The sequence below is a fragment of the Schistocerca americana genome, chromosome X (genome assembly GCF_021461395.2).
Source record: "Schistocerca americana isolate TAMUIC-IGC-003095 chromosome X, iqSchAmer2.1, whole genome shotgun sequence".
NCBI classification, from domain to species: domain Eukaryota; kingdom Metazoa; phylum Arthropoda; class Insecta; order Orthoptera; family Acrididae; genus Schistocerca; species Schistocerca americana.
The window spans coordinates 213,734,643-213,753,766 of record NC_060130.1 but is presented as its reverse complement, the minus strand read 5'-3'; the positions used below and the strand labels follow the sequence as shown (position 1 = coordinate 213,753,766).

Sequence of the window (19,124 nt, the reverse complement as noted above, 5' to 3'; positions counted from 1 at the left end):
GCGGAGGTTAGAGTCCTCCCTCGGGCATGGGCGTGTGTGTTTGTCCTTAGGATACTTTACGTTAAGTAATGTGTAAGCTTAGGGACAGATGACCTTAGCAGTTTTGAACAAACTTTAGTATGTGGTACCGTCAACCATGCTCTTCATAATGTTTTTCAGATTATAGCTGTAGATGTAAAAGTAATTCAGTTTTGAAAGCAGGGAAATGAGTTGAAAGTTATAGGGTGGGGCGCCTAACGTTATTAGGATTCAACAACTTAATTTTTTGAAAGAAAATTTATATTTTCAAATTTTTTTATTAAAATGCATTCATACAAGCAATAAATTATTTTGTACATTAAAAATAAATAAGAATGATTAACTTTCACATTAGTGTATAATCATTCCACTCATGCTTCATAAATATATCACAAAATGAATGAAGCTTAAAGCTCGTTGTTAAGTGTTAAAAATATTCGTTCTTGGAATACTTGACTGAATGTAATAAATAAATAAATAAATAAACATAATCCTTTGGAAGTATTTGTGGAGTTTTATACTGGCGATACTGCTATAATGATACGTAAATGTTGGAGACTGAGGTACTGGAGCTGTTTCTCCTTAATGTATCAGTGCTGTCACTGATAATGTAATCTGTGATGCTCCCTCGGACGCGGAAGGTGAGTGCTGTCTTGTGTTCAGCAACGGGGTCGTGACGTGACGCGACGACTAAAGGGAAACTATACGATAACCGTGAGTTTAGTAAAGATTGTTAGGGGTTTATTTGTTCGGCCTTCCGATGCGCCGTGGGCAGTGTGGTGGCAGCGGAGCTCAGTTGCCGGAGGCGGGCTGGTGCGCCGAGTAGGCCATGGCGTGCGCGTCGGCGGGCTGTCCGTCGATGCTGCGGCTCCAGAGCCCGGACCAGCCGCCCTTGTTCTCGTCGTCGTAGTGGTGCTCGTGCTCGTAGTGGTGCTGGTGCTGCGCGTGCTCGTAGTAGATCACCTTCTGCGGCGTCTTCTTGTTCAGCCACTCGAGCCACAGCCGGAACAGCCCAACCAGCAGGTTCAGCACGGCCAGGCCCAGGAATTTCAGCTGCAGGATCGTGCCGAGCGCGCCCATCAGCAAGCTGATCTTCGACTTGATGAGCATGCCCAGCATGAAGAGCTTCATCAGCGCCTCCTTCTTCTTCTTCTTCTTGCCTCGGGCTGAAAAAAAGAATGCGACCGGTTTTATTCGCTTTTCTTCAGCACCAGCTTCAATTGCTTTACGCAAAAGGGTAAGGACTGTCCCAGTGACGATCTGATTGTAGCCGAAATACTACGATTGTGGAATGTACAACTCTTTACCAGTAAGGTTCCTTGTGTATGCTGAACTTTCGAGCAATCTACTGTTAATGTGATCGTTACAAAGGGGTAAAGTTCCATTACATAGTACGTCATTTGCAGAGGTTTGACCTCAAATAATCTGAAGAACGAAATATATTACACATTAAAGAATTATTGCCCTTCATTTCATACGATTAAAGTGAGCCGGCCACTGGTGGCCGAGCGGTTCTAGGCGCTTCAGTCTGGAACCGCGCGACCGCTACGGTGGCAGGTTCGAATCCTGCCTCGGGCATGGATGTGTGTGATGTCCTTAGATTAGTTAGGTTTAAGTAGTTGTAAGTTCTAGGGGACTGATGACCTCAGATGTTAAGCCCCATAGTGCTCAGAGCCATTTGAACCATTTTAGATTAAATTGAGGACTACTGAAGTTAAAGGGAACATTTATGAAATGAAAATAAATAGGAAGAAAATAAAAGTAATACGCTGGGAGGAAATACAAAGGTAGAGATAATGATGAATGGAGAAGTATTAGAACATGTGCAAAGCTTTAAATACCTTTGAAGCAGGATAGAAACCCACTGGAAGAGCAGAATAGAAATTAAAACCAGAATATCAATGGTGAAAGAGGTATTTTATAAGAAAAGGAGAATTTTCTGCAGGAATGTGGACACAGTTTTAAGGAAAAGGTTAATAAAATGTTTTGTACGAAGTGCCCTCCTGTATGATCCTAAAACAGGGACAATGAGAGCGAAAGATATAGCCATGCTGGAGGCCTTTAAAACGTGGACATGCCGGAGGATGGAAAGAGTAAGCTAGAAAGACAGAGTGCAAAATGAAGAGGTACTGTGAAGAGTCGGAGAACAAAGACAATTGCTGGATGTAATAAAAAGAAGGAAACGAAACTGGTTTGAACATATATTAAGAATGAAAGAGGGGCTTATAAAAATAGTCTTAGAAGGGTTGTAGAAGGAAAGAGGAGCCGACGGAAGTAGAGATATGTGGAAGGGAAGAGGAGGCGACGGAAGTAGAGATTTAAAATCTTGGATAATGTGATGGAGGGCAGCATACATACCGACATTGAGATGGAATCAATGGACCGCATGAGATGGAGACGCAAAGAACCTGCTAATATAGCAGAACTGATGATGATGACTGAATTTAAGAGTGGCCGTGCATTCATTGAATATGACGACGGTCAGGCTGTCCAAAAATGTGAACGGCTGACGAGATTGGAACAAAAATTCACAACGCTCTATTTGATTATAGAGTAGTACACGATCTCGCTGGCATTTAAAATGCGTTAATAGGTCATCTACTCCACATGTTTCACGACCACTTTGGAATGACAATTCTTCGCAGCCGAAAAGTGTCGCGTCTTCGAACAGCTGATCGGAAACACAATGAAATGAACATCGCTCAAGGGTGTTTAGGATTATTTAAACATAATTCTATCGAATTTCTCCAACATTTCATAACAGTAAATCAAACATAAACATGTATTTATCATTACACGACATTGATGATGGTATATTCTGAACAATGTGAGACAAAGAATCCAAAAATTCTTCTGTCTGGAAGAGTCATGGCTAACGTTTCTGGGATTCTCTCGGTGTGGTGCTCTTATACACACAAGGGCAGAATCATCACCGAGGAGTATTAAGCTCATAAAATATTCCCTTTGGCAGGATCGTGATACGAGCCAATGGGAACAGTTTTTCATTGGTTTCAGAGTCATAGTTTCTATCATAGTTTCTACCGAAGAAGGTTAATTAGACAAAGGCAACGTGTTATCGAAACAATGAACGTCGAGTTCATGATTTACAACGTTCGTGGGAATGGATCCTACACTGGTATCTTGGCACCTACACAGACTGAAACCACTGCGTACCTTCGTCGATCTGCCTGCCGGCCTCCTGGGATTCTTCTTGCTCGCTGCCCTCCTCTTCGTCGTCCTCCTTGGACAGGCCAGCTTCCTCGTCGCCGTCCTGGAAGAGCCTCGACATGCCCAGCGACAACAGGTCCAGCAGGCCGTGGTCATCGTCGTCTTCCTCTTCTGAGTCGCTGCGGGCACCTGGAAATTGAATACAAACCGCACGTCATCGCCAGCACCGGCGTTATTATACAGAAAGTAGGAGTCTCGGAATAGTCCAGTCAAATGACGTATGCGCCTGAAGGTGGAGTAACTCTGACCCGTGTTCGTGCTTCTGATAGAAGCACATTGAGTTGTTCCTCTATTTACGAAAAATGAGCTTTATAGCAACCTATATAGTATGTATTAATCTCATCTCCGGCGAAGAAAAACAGGAAAATAATGAACATACAGTACTTAAGAACGATAGATCCGATGATTGACGGACAGTCTGTATAAAATACGATGCTGTGGAAAGTGTATAAATGGTTCAAATGGCTCTGAGCACTATGGGACTCAACTGCTGAGGTCATTAGTCCCCTAGAACTTAGAACTAGTTAAACCTAACTAACCTAAGGACATCACAAACATCCATGCCCGAGGCAGGATTCGAACCTGCGACCGCAGCGGTCTTGCGGTTCCAGACTGCAGCGCCTTTAACCGCACGGCCACTTCGGCCGGCTGAAAGTGTATAAATGTGTATCACATTCTCATGCAGCGAGATCAGCGTTGTTTAAACTACATGGCTCAATTGGCATTTTATGGTAAGACATCAATCGCAAATATTGTATTACATATGATCGATAGAACTGATGACATGAAAATCAGATTCGTTTGCACTCCGCCTTCAGGCCACAAGTGGCCCACCGGGACCATCCGACCGCCGTGTCATCCTCAGTTGAGGATGCGGATAGGAGGGGCGTGTGGTCAGCACACCGCTCTCCTGGTCGTTATGATGGTTTTCTTTGACCGGAGCCGCTACTATTCGGTCGAGTAGCTCCTCAATTGGCATCACGAGGCTGAGTGCACCCCGAAAAATGGAAACAGCCCATGGTGGCTGGATGGTCACCCATCCAAGTGCCGGCCACGCCCGACAGCGCTTAATTTCGGTGATCTCACGGGAACCGGTGTATCCATTGTGGCAAGGCAGTTGCCATAGATTCGTTTGAATGGATACCTATTACACGATGCACGAAATCCTAAATTCCGAAATTCCTAAATTCTCTGTATGAGTGAATGTAGTCTGTCCTAAAATGTTTACTGGAAAAGGCTTTCATATTTGGAGTGTCTCTGGTAAAGGGTGAATTGTTTTTAGACTCACTCCTATGTTTAAAGAGAAAGTTTATTCTTTCACAACAGACATTGACAATCGTGGAATTGACTTTCATGACACCAAGATATTGTGGATAGCTTAGTTTAAAGATTCTGTCATGTGTTTCCTGCATTAATATATCCGTCAAGAGTGACACAATACTTGCCCAACTGTTCGCCACCTGTTGCTCTCTATACAAGAAAGATGGAAAAAAGCATTTATATTCCTCTTGAACTCCTGTTCTCGTCTCTCCTTCTTATCACTTCGTATTACGAATTGATAACAGTAGACTTTGGCTTCACTTTATGAACAGTGAAACCAGTTTTTATACTTTAGTTGCTGGGTTGTTTTCATATATTCGCCAACAGCCGAATGAATTACAACGATGTTTGTAAAGCAGTGACGTACCAAAGTAATATCCAAATACATATGTCTTAGAGTTAGATTCAGTGGAAATCGAGGACTGATTTTCTACAGGTTATATAATGTCCAATAGTCGGATGACTTCACACTTTTCATAATTTAGAGTCAATTTCCGTTTTTGCACAATACAGAAATCTTGTCTAAATCGTTTTGCAATTTGCTTTGATCATCTGATGGCTTTATAAGACTGTAAATGACAGCATCATCTGCATACAATCTAAGAAGACTACTCAGATATTCTCCTAAATATTTTGTGAGGATCAGGAACAGCAGACGGCTTATAATACTTCCTTGAGGAACGCCAGATATTACCTCTGTTTTACTCGATGACTTTCCAGGAACTACCACGAACTGTGCCCTTTCCGACGGGGTATCACAAATCCAGTCGCATAGAATGTTACTGTAAAACGTACGTGAAGTCATTAACAATAAAAAATTGACTTTAAGCAAAAGAAAAGGATGAAATGTATGTGTACGTTGCATGTCTATGTGTACTGCAAGAAGACAGATCGTGCCATGGAGTTATTCAGTTTTGGCAAGCTTCATCTTGGTAGTAAGTACCGCGGTTGTTAATAATGGTATCTGCACGGGTCGCGTTAAAGGAAAGATATAAGACTGCACGATTTATTAAAGAGTGTCGTTCATTTTATACGGTACATCTTCAAATTTCTAAACTCTTAAGCGAACCCCCAAAAAGGAACTTGATGTACCAATCCCTACACACTTCTGTCATTCAGTCGCTTTCCGCATTGCATTAGCTCGCGAGGAAATACATGTCACAGGTCCGGATGTAAGAGTCCGGTATGCAAATAACGGGGTGTGTCCATAATGAGAAGCTGTGCGTGGCCCCATTGTCAGCAGCGGCCGTCCTCGAATGCGTGCGGCCAGGAGCGCCTGCCAGACAACGTTCCAAGCCGGACACAGCACGCGTGTTCGGTGTTGCGCTCCTTTTGTCTGCCAGACAGCCTGCATTGCTACCACGTACATCATCACGTACGTGTTCAGCATAGACGAAGTATCTACCACCTGATATTTTCTAGCGATGCCCATGTCCCGAAATTGTTCACTCGCTTGCGTTATGTCGCTGAGGGAAATCACAGAATGTAATATCAAGTATGAAATGGGAATATTTGCGCCGCTTTTCTCAGTCAGAACAATTCCGACATCGGCCGAAGTGGCCGAGCGGTTCTAGGCGCTGCAGTCTGGAACCGCGAGACCGCTGCAGTCGCAGGTTCGAATCCTGCCTCGGGCATGGATGTGTGTGATGTCCTTAGGTTAGTTAGGTTTAACTAGTTCTAAGTTCTAGGGGACTTATGACCTCAGAAGTTGAGTCCCATAGTGCTCAGAGCCATTTGAACCATTTGAAAAATTCCGACAGTTACCTGTAAACAGAATGATGCTGTTCGATATACCTTTATGTACAAATCTGGTGTGACCTGGTAAACTGCTAAATGAGTTACACAATGGAATTTTCAAAAGCTTCAATTAATCTCTGCTGACCAGCATGCGTCAGAAAAATACACTGAGGTGACAAAAGTTATGGATATTCCTAATATCATGTCCGACCGTCATTCTCCCAGCGTCGTAAAGCAACCAGACGTCGCATAGACTCAACAAATCGTTGGAAGTTACCCGCAGAAATATTGAGCCTTGTAGGCTCTATAGCCATCCATAATTACGAAAGTGTTGCCGTGGTGGATTTTTGAGCCGCGCGGGATTAGCCGAGCTGTCTGAGGCGCTGCTGTCATGGACTGTACGGCTGATCCCAGCGGAGGTTCGAGTCATCCCTCGGGCATGGGTGTGTGTGTTTGTCCTAAGGATAATTTAGGTTAAATAGTGTGTAAGCTTAGGGACTGATGACCTTAGCAGTTAAGTCCCATAAGATATCACACACTTTTTTTTTGTTTTTTTTTTTTGCTGATTTTTGTGCACGAACTGACCTCTCGATTACGTCCCATAAATATTCGATAGGATTCATATCGGGCGGCCTGGGTGGCCAATTCAGAACTGTCCAGAATCTTCTTCAAACCAATCGCGAACAGTCATGGCCTGGTGACATGGCGCACTGTTATCCACTGCAAATGGTCTCCAAGTAGCCGAACATAACCATTTACAGTCAATGATCGGTTCAGTTGGACTAGAGGACCCAGTCCATTCATGTAATCACAGCTCACGGCATTATGGAGCCATCACCAGCTCGCATAGTGCCTTGTTGACAACTTGGGTCCATGACTTCGTGGGGTCCGCGCCACACTTGAACTCCAGTACCAGCTCTTCGCAACCGAAATCAGGCCTCATCTGACCAGGCCACGATTTTCCAGTCGCCTACGGTCCAACCAATATGCTTACGAGCGGCCAGGAGAGGCGCTGTAGGAAGTGTCGTGCTGTTTACGAAGGCACTCGCGTCAGTTGTCTGCTGCCATAACCCATTAACGCCAGATTTCCCCTCACCTTCCTAGCGCATACGTTCGTCGTACGTCCCACATTGATTTCTGCGGTTATTTCACGCGTTGTTGCTTCTCTGTTAGCACTGACAACTCTACGCAAACGCTGCCTCGGTCGTTGAGTGAATGCCGTCGGCCACTGCGTTGTCCGTGGAGAGGTAATGTGGTATTCTCGGTCCACTCTCGACACTGTGGATCTCTGAATATTGAATTCCCGAACGTTCCGAAATGGAATGTCCCATGCCTCTAGTTCTAACTTCCATTCTGCGTTCAGTCTGTTAATTTCCGTCTTGCGGTCATGATACATCGGAATCCTTTTCGGTGCATCACCTGAGTACAAATAACAGCACCGCCAATGCACTGCCCTTTTACACCTTATGCACGCGATAATGCCGCCATCTTTATGTATACATTTCGCTATCCCATGGCCTTTGTCACCTCATTGTAGTAGCTCGACGGTGTCGAATGGTGATGCGCACAAACCGTCGATCAGTTGGATCACAAATAATAGTTATGTCTCATACCAACACAGACTAAATGTGCTACAGCTTGCAATATGCCTTGTTACGACTGTGTTACAGAATGTTTTGGGCCAAGTACAGAAGAGATTAGGCTAGATACCTCCTCGTGACACCCACACACCCAGATCCATTGCTTGCTGATCAAGATTTACGGCCCTAACTTCCCGCTATCGACTGGGCAGCGGAGAGCGGGGAAGAGCGATGCGCGTGATGCTCGTGATGGTATCCCGCCTGTGGGAGAGTGGCTGGCGGGTAACGGTCGGGGTGCGTGTTCTCTGGGTCACGGCCCTCAGTCGCGGCTCCCACATGAATCAGCCGCGCGCCCGCTGCGCCATCTTCTCATCGTCACCTATCTCATCTCAGCTCGGGGCCCCTGCATTACAAACACGGATTTCCTGCACAGTCACTTAAATAATTCTAAATCTTTGACTAACTGGTGCGACGCTGACTCGTATTTGATAAACGACAGATACAACAGATCGTGGAAGCTCTTCTATTCTCTCAATCTGCATCGCGAGGATATCAAAGAAGTGTTCACAGTCAATTGAGCAACAGACCCCTCGGGGAATACGTTGAGTATCACGCAGTAGAATACCGCATTATTCCAATTCATTTCATTTCCGATAGAAACTGTATGACATTTTTATCCTACACATCTTACTACCTGCTGGCTACAGACATATAATTTTTTTCATTCTAATTTATTTCTGAATTATCTCTATTCCAAATAAGGAACACACAGCGCTTAGTTATAAGCTATTTTCCATGTCTGTGCAAGATATTCGATGACAATTCTTTAAACAAAGCATGTAAACGACTACTGGTATTTCCGTCCCCAATGTCTTACAATAAAGTCTATCGCCTAGCGGATATTGCCCTCTGCAATATGAGGGGAGGAGCACAGGCCAGAAATAAGAAAGAGGTTGCATGTAAATTGCAAACGTAAAATACTTACATAACGGAGTGTCCAGTCACTGCTGGACTACACTTGTTGTTTTCTGCTTTTGACTCAAAGCCTGCGCAATACACCATCAACTCAGGTATTGTCGTACGGCGAGACCAGATGCTCCCATCTTACTGAATGGATGATCCTATCTGAATCATTTCCCTCAAAATGTGAAGAAGCCTGGGCCACGTGTAAATACCTAATATTACTTAGATTCAATTTCCAACCACGGCTCACCAGCCGAACAGTACGTCGTACCCTCTACGGTGGTCCATGGATGACCTACCTAAATCAGCTCCGAATGGCCGCGGTCCCTCTAAAGACGGGTCATAATTACTTTACTTGATGAGCCTGTTTCCCATTTATAATGATTTCGCTTCAACGGTTGGGTAGAATTATTCACGTATGTACACACATTATCATTTCATACCTATTTCTTAAAATTTTGAGCATGCTAGTTACATCACTGAAGAACACTTTTTATGGTATTCATATTATCACTGACAAAGGTAAATAATTTTTTTTTTTTTTTTAGAATTTAGGAAATATTTAGAATTTGTGATCGGCGAGTGCAGAACGTCAAATGCTTGTTGCTGAATTTAAACAGGAGAATCAATACAGAGAGAGCCAAATGTTGGATTTGTTGCCTGCTTTTGCTTTGTGTGCAGGTTACAAACGAAGTCGTAAGATGATGAAAATAACTAGAAGAGATGTACAACAGGGTGCTAAAATTTTGGCTGCCGTTAATAGACGGCTATACGACAGCGGCTTGGCAAGCCTGCAACTATGCCAATAATCAAAATCTGAATGTGCCACCAGCAAAACTAATTGTCGAATGACTGAGAATGGTCAAATTTTGTCCGTGATTTTCTCAAAGCAGTAGATGAAACGTGTCACATAGTCGACAAAAGGAACATGCTTCGAATAAGAACAAAGTAGTACAGTTCTCCGTACTCTGTTCTCCATACTCTGTTAGACGTAATGTTCTTGAAACTGCTATTCGACCTGTTTAATGTTGCTCGGGAAGTGGTTTATTTTTTAGGGAATCATATTAGAACAGCTGATACAGCATCCTTAGTGCTCAAAAGTGTTTAGCTTCGGAGGACTAGGTGGTATAATTGTCGCCACCCTGTGCTAATATCGATCTACTGTGAGAGAGAAACAAATGAGTGACTGTCTTATACTTTGTCAGTATACGGGAAGTAAGAGTGTGGAATTTTGTACTGCATCGAAGCAAATGAAATTTGACAGAACAACTATTGTAAATGCTCTCCTCTGATATCATTGTTTTCAGTAACGTCTTTATTCTCAACAGGCATCTAGCACCATACCTATAACATTCTGCGCTTCCCTTCAGATTATTGCCCTTCTGAATCAAAGGACATACTCACTCCACATTATCCGCTGTATGGTTATCGCATTCTAAAGTTATCACGAAGTCAAATATTTGGTGCAAGATATCCGTCGCGCCCATTGCAAAGGAACCATCCTACCATTTATCTCAAGTAATTTAGGAAAAGCATGGAAAACCTAAATATGGATGACCGGGCGGTGATTTTCAGCCCGTCTCTTTCGAACGTGAGTCTATTGTCTTAAACATTCTGTCACCTCATTTTAAACTTAATTGCTGTCCACATTATTGTAAGAGGAAATATAGTCAGCTTATAAACGATCCATTTCGCAGTGAGACTTTCGTCTCTACAGTAAAGCGGTAGGTTTTCCACTTTCATTCATGCTATAAAGTTGGAAAAGTTTTTCTTATGGCACCACCGCTACGAGGCTCATTACACAGGCATAAAATGTTTATGGCAACAACAGACTTTGAATGAAACAGAATACACGCCATTACGCTGTAGGCGCTCAGACGAATAGCCTGCAGAAAAACAGCACAAGTTGCCACGTTTCACGAACATTTTACGCTGACGCATTGTCCCCGTGGGCTGCTGTTCAGAGAGAAGCAAGTCATTCTCGCTACACACGGTGCACAGTGACATGGTTATGAGTCGGAAGGACACGTACTTACAAAGTGTGAAGTCGGAAGAGTCTGCGTGTCAACACGAAGAAGAAAGCTAACCTCTTTGACTGTCCCTGTAATCTAGAAGGCGCTCTCAGGAGCACTTCCGTGGCCGACGTGCCGTACTGGGAGGGACTGCCTTCCGTAACAGGAAACTGCTCGCAAGCTGCACTTACAGCTCGGTGCACCGGCGGAAAAAGAACACCGGTAGTCCATTAACACGGAACAGAGTTAGGTGTTGCTCAGATAGCGATATGCTGCTCTGCAACTTACGCTCATCGACACCAAAGTACTAGTTGTGTTTTACATCTAAGTTTCCTCGATACCTACTTTCGTAGATGCACCCTGTCGCGTAGTAACAGACATTAACCTAAACATGCTGTTTTACCATTTATCAGACCGTGACATCGAATGTCCAGAGAGTGCTACAAAATACACTTGTTGCAGTTTGCTTGGGTGAGGCCTATAGAAATATACCGGATAGCCACCATTACAACCGTATAAAATAGCGTAAAGCCCGCTGCTGGAATATTCCTCTAGATATTTTAACTATAAAGAATATTATTGAGTTACTGGTACGTTAGACTGATGGCTTTGACAAAAACCGTCATTTTGTTTAATCTGTTCTCGGCTAGTTTTCTGACTGTAGCGTCTTATCGAAGCACTCCAAGTCCTACGCCTTTAACATTTACAACGCTGTCCGGAAAAAGTATTCTGAATCTTTAGTAAAGCAGCCTAACTTCCTTGTTGTTTCTGATTCGTATAACCCGTGAAATTAGGGAATATACATTATGAAAGTCTGCTTTTAATTACAAAATTTTATGTACTCAAAATGTAGTGGGACGGACGTATTTCAAACAGCAATCCGTAACTGCGCGATTCTCCTACTGTAGGTTTCTGAAACATATTCAGAATGTCTCCCGTATACTCTACTGCACACATTGTGCCACGTTTTTGATTCTACGGAACCAGTAAAATACAGTAAGCTGCAGTTCTTGAGACACAATTACAATCTAAAAAAACAGATATTTCTTTAAGACCTCGAGTGTTCGCTAAGCTACAGTCTTAATGTGTCCCTAGAGAAAGAAGTCCAGTGAAACTGGATTGAAATTTTTATTGTACGATATACACAAACTTGTTAATATATGTTACGGAAATAAATCCATATTTAATTGTTTGAAATTAAATAGTAATCTCAGGTATGGAAACTAGAGAATCCAAGGTTTGCTACATCCATTACTAATAGTTATTTCTCGCGCTTCTAGCTAAGACATTTGGTTCACTTTAGTATGGCAATAGTACGCCAAAAGGTGGAATTTCAATGAAATGATTAAAAAAAATTGCGGAATACAACAGTTCGTGGCACAGACCTGGCTTTCGATATTGGACTACTACAGTGCGAAGCCACCAAAAAATAAGTAGTATGTCCACACGTCGCCTTTCTCGAGTGTTCAACCTGTTCCATTAAGGTGTGTTTTAAAAATTTCATTGACTCTCCACATTGGTACTACCGTGACGAGTAAGGGGGGAACGTATAACATAGAAACTTCCTTTTTTTTGCTGGAAAGTATGACTCTTTAAGTGCTGCGTGTCTTAACTGGCATATTTCAAACATATTTTTAGCTTCTTGCCAAATACCACCCCATTTATGGCTGTTGTGAAGCCGCTGGCCATACATGTCTGTTAAACGATATTGTTGTTTCTTCGGCAACATGGTCGCAGGTTCGAATCCTGCCTCGGGCATGGATGTTTGTGATGTCCTTAGGCTAGTTAGGTTTAACTAGTTCTAAGTTCTAGGGGACTAATGACCTCAGCAGTTGAGTCCCATAGTGCTCAGAGCCATTTGAACCATTTCTTCGGCAACATGGGCTTCTGTAGTCTTGAGATTGTTAACCTTCAGACATCGATTGTACAAAAAATGCAGAGTTTTACAGCTAAATGTCTTTGACTTCTGATATAACAGAAACATCTCTGCATTTTAAAATCATTTTTATTCGGTTTTAGCCGCTCCAGTCGTGCTGCTCCCTTGTAAGATGAGGAAGGACATAAGGTGACGAAACTGATATAGATATCGTCTCTTTGTGATGATTTTACTGTTATGATTTTTATGAAATAGTGACAGTTCTGTTTACCATCTTACGGTAGTGAAATATTGTGTTAATGAAGCTCCTTCCCGACCAGGTCAGTTGAATGCATTGACGAATACCACGGCTAGGTCGTACGTTAGGCATCCTCTGTAGCCGCACGATCTGAGGCGTCTTGTCACGGTCTGTGCGGCTCCCCACATCGGAGGTTCGAGTCCTCCCTCGGGCATGGGAGTGTGTGTTGTCCATAGCATAAGTTAGTTTAAGTTCGATTAAGTAGAGTGAAGGCTTAGGGACCGATGATCTCAGCAGTTTGACCCCATAAGACCTTACCACAAATTTCCAATTTGGATCCACTGTGGAATATAAGATTGTCGTTCACTACAGCCAGTGGCAAAGCGCTATTTATACGATATTCTTCGATATTTCCTTTCTATCTCGTTCGTGTATGGAGCGAGTGAGAAGAAGGAAAAGGTAGACTGGATTTAGCGTCCCGTCGACATCGAGGTCATTAGAGACGGATGACAAGCTCGGATTGTGTCAAGGATGTGGAAGGTAATTGGCCGTGTCCTTTCACAGGGACCATCCCCGTATTTGCCTGGAGCGATTTAGGGAAATCACGGAAAACTTTGTCCGCAGCTCGTGGTCGTGCGGTAGCGTTCTCGCTTCCCGTGCCCGGGTTCCCGGCTCGATTCCCGGCGGGGTCAGGGATTTTCTCTGCCTCGTGATGACTGGGTGTTGTGCGATGTCCTTAGGTTAGTTAGGTTTAAGTGGTTCTAAGTTCTAGGGGACTGATGACCATAGATGTTATGTCCCATAGTGCTCAGAGCCATTTGAACCATTTTTTGAACGGAAAACCTAAATGTGGATGGCCGGACGCGGGTTTGAACCGTCGTCCTCCCGAAAGCGAGTCCATTGTGCTAGCGAGTGTGAGTAGACTACCTCTATGTTGCCGTATGAACCCTATATGGACTAAACGGACAGATTACACCGAACCATGTCCCTGAAATGCTTTGACCCATTTCTTCACAATGGTCTGCTGAAGATCGGAACCTCAATAGTCAGGGATAAAGCATTATTCGTAAAGGCATAGACAGCTGAGAAATTATCGACCACTCTGCAACGGCAAATAATCGGCAACATAAATTCCAGTTAACTTAATTTTTAAAAAAGGTAAGATTCTAGGCAAGTCTTAAGAGAAGAGATTTGTCCTGTTGAATACCAGTTTAAAAAATGCATACAGAAATATTTTCCACGGAAAAAGTTGCATACGGGAGTGAAAACAGTCGGCGAGACGAGTGTAGGTGGTTGCGCACACCGGAAGAACTGGTTGAAAAGACGGGCTGAGCAGTACTGGCTGCGCACCACCGACAGCGAGCAAAAAAGCCTGCTAGCCACACAACCGGTTATCGTTCCTCTGAGGTTGACAAACACTGGCGCTCTTTCTCTCGGAGGAGAGGAGTCGCTCCTCCAAAACGAGGGTGTGAGGCCCCTGCACAAATAATAGTAAAAAGAAAACACCTGTGGCTGCACTTTCACGTTATGCAAACTTTCACGTGAATGTGGACCTCGCTGAGGCAAAGTTTTCGCCCTCTTCCACTCGTGACCCAGTTTTCCCACAAACCAGCCGACCGACTTCTTCGCCATCGTGGTGCCTAGTAAACTGAGACTATGACATCAGTTGTACTCTGTAGATAGTAGTAGTGCAGCTGCCTACGTTAGAGACGCATAAATGTACTGTCGTGACGAGTCTAGCGGCGTTTGAAATGAGTCCTTGGCGCAACGTCTGCCATTCATCTCCACTACTTGCAACCGCAAGCCGACGGCGATGTTATCGGCTGGTTAGAACTTCAAACCTTCATCAACAGAGCACAAGCATTGTTCCATCATAGACTTTGTAACCGTATGTGCAGTATCCCATGACGACACATGGGAGTGCTGTACGGTAGCAGACAAAATTATGTTAAGCTGTAAACTTTTTCTAGCTTTTGTTTTCTAAGAAACGTGAACGTAATGGTATTATTTGGCAGTCGTGTGCTGAGACAATCTTACGTCACAAACTACTCCTTCTACGACATGTTGCTTCAAAAGTCCACAGTGGTGTCGAGCGGTGTTGTTTCAAGCAGAGCTAACTACAATACTGTCGGGTCGATTTAACGATATCATTAACATCCTAGGTTTCGTTACGTTAAGATCTCTCAAACGAAACGGTTACCACGAATCCGGTTGCTTCACGGTCTGATTCCTGACCAAACAGCGAGACTGGTGGCATCAGCTACATCGTCTGCATCTCTTCGCTGCGCTGCTTATTTCCGCTGAAATAGGTCGAAGAGAACATTATGATATTTGATTCATTATGGAGAGGCTGTCCAGTAAAGTGAGGCAAAAAAAGTTAAAGAGCTGTAAGCGTGACACTGTGCTTAATTACCGGGCTTCGTCCACACAAGACAGCACCAGAAACATGTGACAAGCTGCTTTGTCATCCCCTATTTCGAAAGTCTATAACAGTGTACTAGTACGAGAATGACCTCTCAACTCCTCAGAAAAAATGGGAAATTCTGATTCATAAATATGACTTTGTTAAGACAGTTACTATCAAAATAAGTCTTTTCATGTTTATTTGGCTCACAAAACCTTTTACACACTCTGTTTTTGGCTAGTACTATTACGTACACTGTAGTGATGAACCCACAAAACATTCATTTCGAATTAACAAAAAGATGAAGACCATGCACATGTTTTCCTACTAGCCTAGTAACTTCTGAGCGCTCCTACACATTGAAGCAGGGGAATTTTCGACTGTATCTCTACTTCTGGTTATTTTATTGTCTAACAGTTGTCAGGTAAACATTTCAGATAACTATGATGTCTGAGAACCGCTAAGTTACTGCCTCTAACAACATGGCATTGCTCTCTGTGTGTTATTACTAGGCAGTCATATTATCTGATGATCCAACTGGCTTTCGTCCAAGGAAACCTGGGAAGTGAATTAAGAGAGACAGTCACGAAAATAAGCGTGTAGACTGTATTTAGTTATGATCGTATATCTTGCGGTTGAGTGAGTTTATCAGTCTTTTTTGTGAGGTATTTCTGCATAGATACAATGAGGACACAGTTCCCTTCGCGCTAGCAATGTGTGACTTATTCTACATTTGTTCCAGTGACAAGGAGAAATTGTCAGTCCATATCTGCAAGCCAAGCAAAAATGAAACAGTATTCTCGAGACATTTTGTTACGAAATGTATGAGTTCGAGGAGGAAACAAGGAACTGAAGGCTTGCGCCTAAATAGATATAAAGTTACAAGGGTCTTGAACCGGAAGAATGCTTTTAAAAGCATACTTCTACATAATATCATGCATTAGGATAAAATTTCTAGTTGGTGTGGTGGACGGCAAGTAGCTTTAAATGTATAAAAATGTAAGTTAACGAATATGAGTATGAAAATTAAACCCGTAATGTTCGAGTACAGCAGTAGTAGTGTGCCGCTTGACACAGTCACGTCGATTAAATGTCTAGGCGTAACGTTGCAAAGCAGTATGAGATGGAATTAGCATGTATGGATTGTAGTAGAGAAGGCGAACGGTCAGCTTCGGCTTATTGTGATAATTTTTGGAAAGTCTGTAGAAAGGATCACATATAGGACATTAGTGCGACCCATTGTTGAGTACTACTCGAGTGCTTGGGATCCGCACCGGGTGGGATTAAAGGAAGACATCGAAGCAGTTCAGTCGCTGGTTGCTAGATTTGTTACCGGTAGGTTCGAAGAACACATAAGTATTACGCAGATGCTTCGGGAATTCAAATGGGAATCACTGGACTGAAGGCGACGTTCTTTTCGAGTAGCACTACTGAGAAAATTTAGAGAACCGGCATTTGAGGCTGACTGCAGAACGACTCTACTGCTGCCAACGTACATTTCTTCTAAGGACCACGAAGGTAATATTAGAGAGATTAGAGCTCGTACGGAAGCATGTGGCCAGTCGTTTTCCTCTCACTGTATTTGCGGGTGGGACAGGAAAGTAAAGACCAGTAGTGGTACAGGGTACCCTCTGCCAAGCACCATACGGTGGCTTGTGGAGTATATATGTAGCTGTAGCTACCCTACTGGCACTTAAAATTGCTACACCAAGAATAAATGTGATTACATTTTCACCCAATTTGGGTGCATAGATCCTGAGAAATCAGTACCCAGAGCAACCACCTCTGGCCGTAATAACGGCCTTGATACGCCTGGGCATTGAGTCAAACAGAGCTTGGATGGCGTGTACAGGTACAGCTGCTCATGCAGCTTCAACACGATACCACAGTTCATCAAGAGTAGTGACTGGCGTATTGTGACGAGCCAGTTGCTCGGCCACCATTGACCAGACGTTTTCAATTGGTGAGAGATCTGGAGAATGTGCTGGCCAGGGCAGCAGTCGAACATTTTCTGTATCCAGAAAGGCCCGTCAAGATCTGCAACATGCGGTCGTGCATTATCCTACTGAAATGTAGGGTTTCGCAGGGATCGTATGAAGGGTAGAGCCACGGGTCGTAACACATCTGAAATATAACGTCCACTGTTCAAAGAGCCGTCAATGCGAACAAGAGGTGACCGAAGCGTGTAACCAATGGCACCCATACCATACCATCACGCCGGGTGATACGCCAGTATGGCAACGACGGATACACGCTTCCAACGCGCGTTCACCGCGATGTCGCCAAACACGGATGCGACCGTCATGATAATGTAAACATAACCTGGATTCATCCGAAAAAAATGATGTTTTGCCATTCGTGCAGCCAGGTTCGTCGTCGAGTACACCATCGCAGGCGCTCCTGACTGTGATGCAGCGTCAAGGGTAACCGCAGCCATGGTCTCCGAGCTGATGGTCCATGCTGCTGCAAACATCGTCGAACTGTTCGTGCAGATGGTTGGTGTCTTGCAGACGTCCCCATCTGTTGACTCAGGGATCGAGACGTGGCTACACGATCCGTTACTGCCATGCGGATAAGATGCCTGTCATCTCGACTGCTAGTGACACGAGGCCGTTGGGATCCAGCACAGCGTTCCGTATTACCCTCCTGATCCCACCGACTCCATATTCTGCTAACAGTCATTGGATCTCGACCAACGTGAGCAGTAATGTCGCAATACGGTAAACCGCAATCGCGATAGGCTACAATCCGACCTTTCTCAAAGTCGGAAACGTGATAGTTCGCATTGCTCTTCCTTACACGAGGCATCACAACGACGTTTCACCAGGCAATGCCGGTCAACTGCTGTTTGTGTATGAGAAATCGGTTGGTAACTTCCCTCATGTCAGCACGTTGTAGGTGTCGCCACCGGCGCCAACCTTGTGTGAATGCTCTGAAAAGCTAATCATTTGCATATCACAGCAACTTCTTCCTGTCGGTTAAATTTTGCGTCTGTAGCAAGTCACCTTCGTGGTGTAGAAATTTTATTGGCCAGTAGTGTATATACTGTATCCTTTACTGACAAGCACACTTTCCGTAAATTCTGCAATTAACAGAAGTCGTCCATTCGCCTTCCCTACAACAATCTTTACATGCTCGTTCCACTATAAATCGCTTCCCAACGATGCACCTAGATATTTAATAAGGTGTAGGCTACAACCTTCTCAACTACTGCTTCCCTTTCCTGGTGTGTAGTTTAGAGCGCCACTGACCTCCGGCTGGGAGGTGCTGCTTGAGGGCGAGCACGGCGCTCTCCTCGAGGCAAGTAGCGACGTCTGGCCGGTCGGCGCAGGTCTGCACGTAGCTCCAGGCGTCTTCCGTGGCCGGCGCCGCCGCAGCAGCGCCCGCCTTGGCGGGGTCGGCGGTCGCCGTCACGGCTGGCACCGCGGTCGCGCCTGGCTGCTCCAGCGCCCACCCGGCGCCAGCCAGCATCAGCGTCACTACTGCTGTCCACACGAACATCTGCAAACGTTCAACTCTGCATTACAGTATGCTCTCGTATCGTACTCAACTAAATTTGGTAAAATATTTAGCAAGTGACTAAGCTTAGATTGTCAACGGCTTTGACACTGTGGTAATACCGGTTTCTATCGGATCACCAAAGTTAAGCGCTGTCAGGCTTTGCTAGCACATCGGAGGGGGGTGGGAGAGTGTCCGTTTAAGTCTGCCGAAAGCTGTTGGCAATCCGGGAGCAACAGCCCTCGTGAGG

General features: G+C 44.3%; 1 protein-coding gene across 1 annotated transcript; it reads right to left on the bottom strand.

The window, feature by feature from the left end:
• Nucleotides 1–345: 345 nt before the first annotated feature.
• On the bottom strand, nucleotides 346–18,877 carry LOC124555925. Its single transcript, XM_047129979.1, has 3 exons — nucleotides 18,628–18,877; nucleotides 3,193–3,375; nucleotides 346–1,184 (listed from the first exon to the last, which is right to left on the bottom strand). Exons 1-3 carry the CDS (start codon nucleotides 18,875–18,877, stop codon nucleotides 811–813), a joined length of 807 nt encoding a protein of 268 aa, XP_046985935.1. The 3' UTR covers nucleotides 346–810.
• Nucleotides 18,878–19,124: the final 247 nt, after the last annotated feature.

Coding starts and splice junctions, on each gene's coding strand:
- LOC124555925 (XM_047129979.1), bottom strand. CDS start 18,877: ATGTTCGTGTGGACAGCAGTAGTGACGCTGATGCTGGCTGGCGCCGGG. Junction 3,376..18,627: donor GCAGCACCTCCCAGCCGGAG/GTCAGTGGCGCT, acceptor TTCAATTTCCAG/GTGCCCGCAGCGACTCAGAA. Junction 1,185..3,192: donor CGGCAGGCAGATCGACGAAG/GTACGCAGTGGT, acceptor TCTTTTTTTCAG/CCCGAGGCAAGAAGAAGAAG.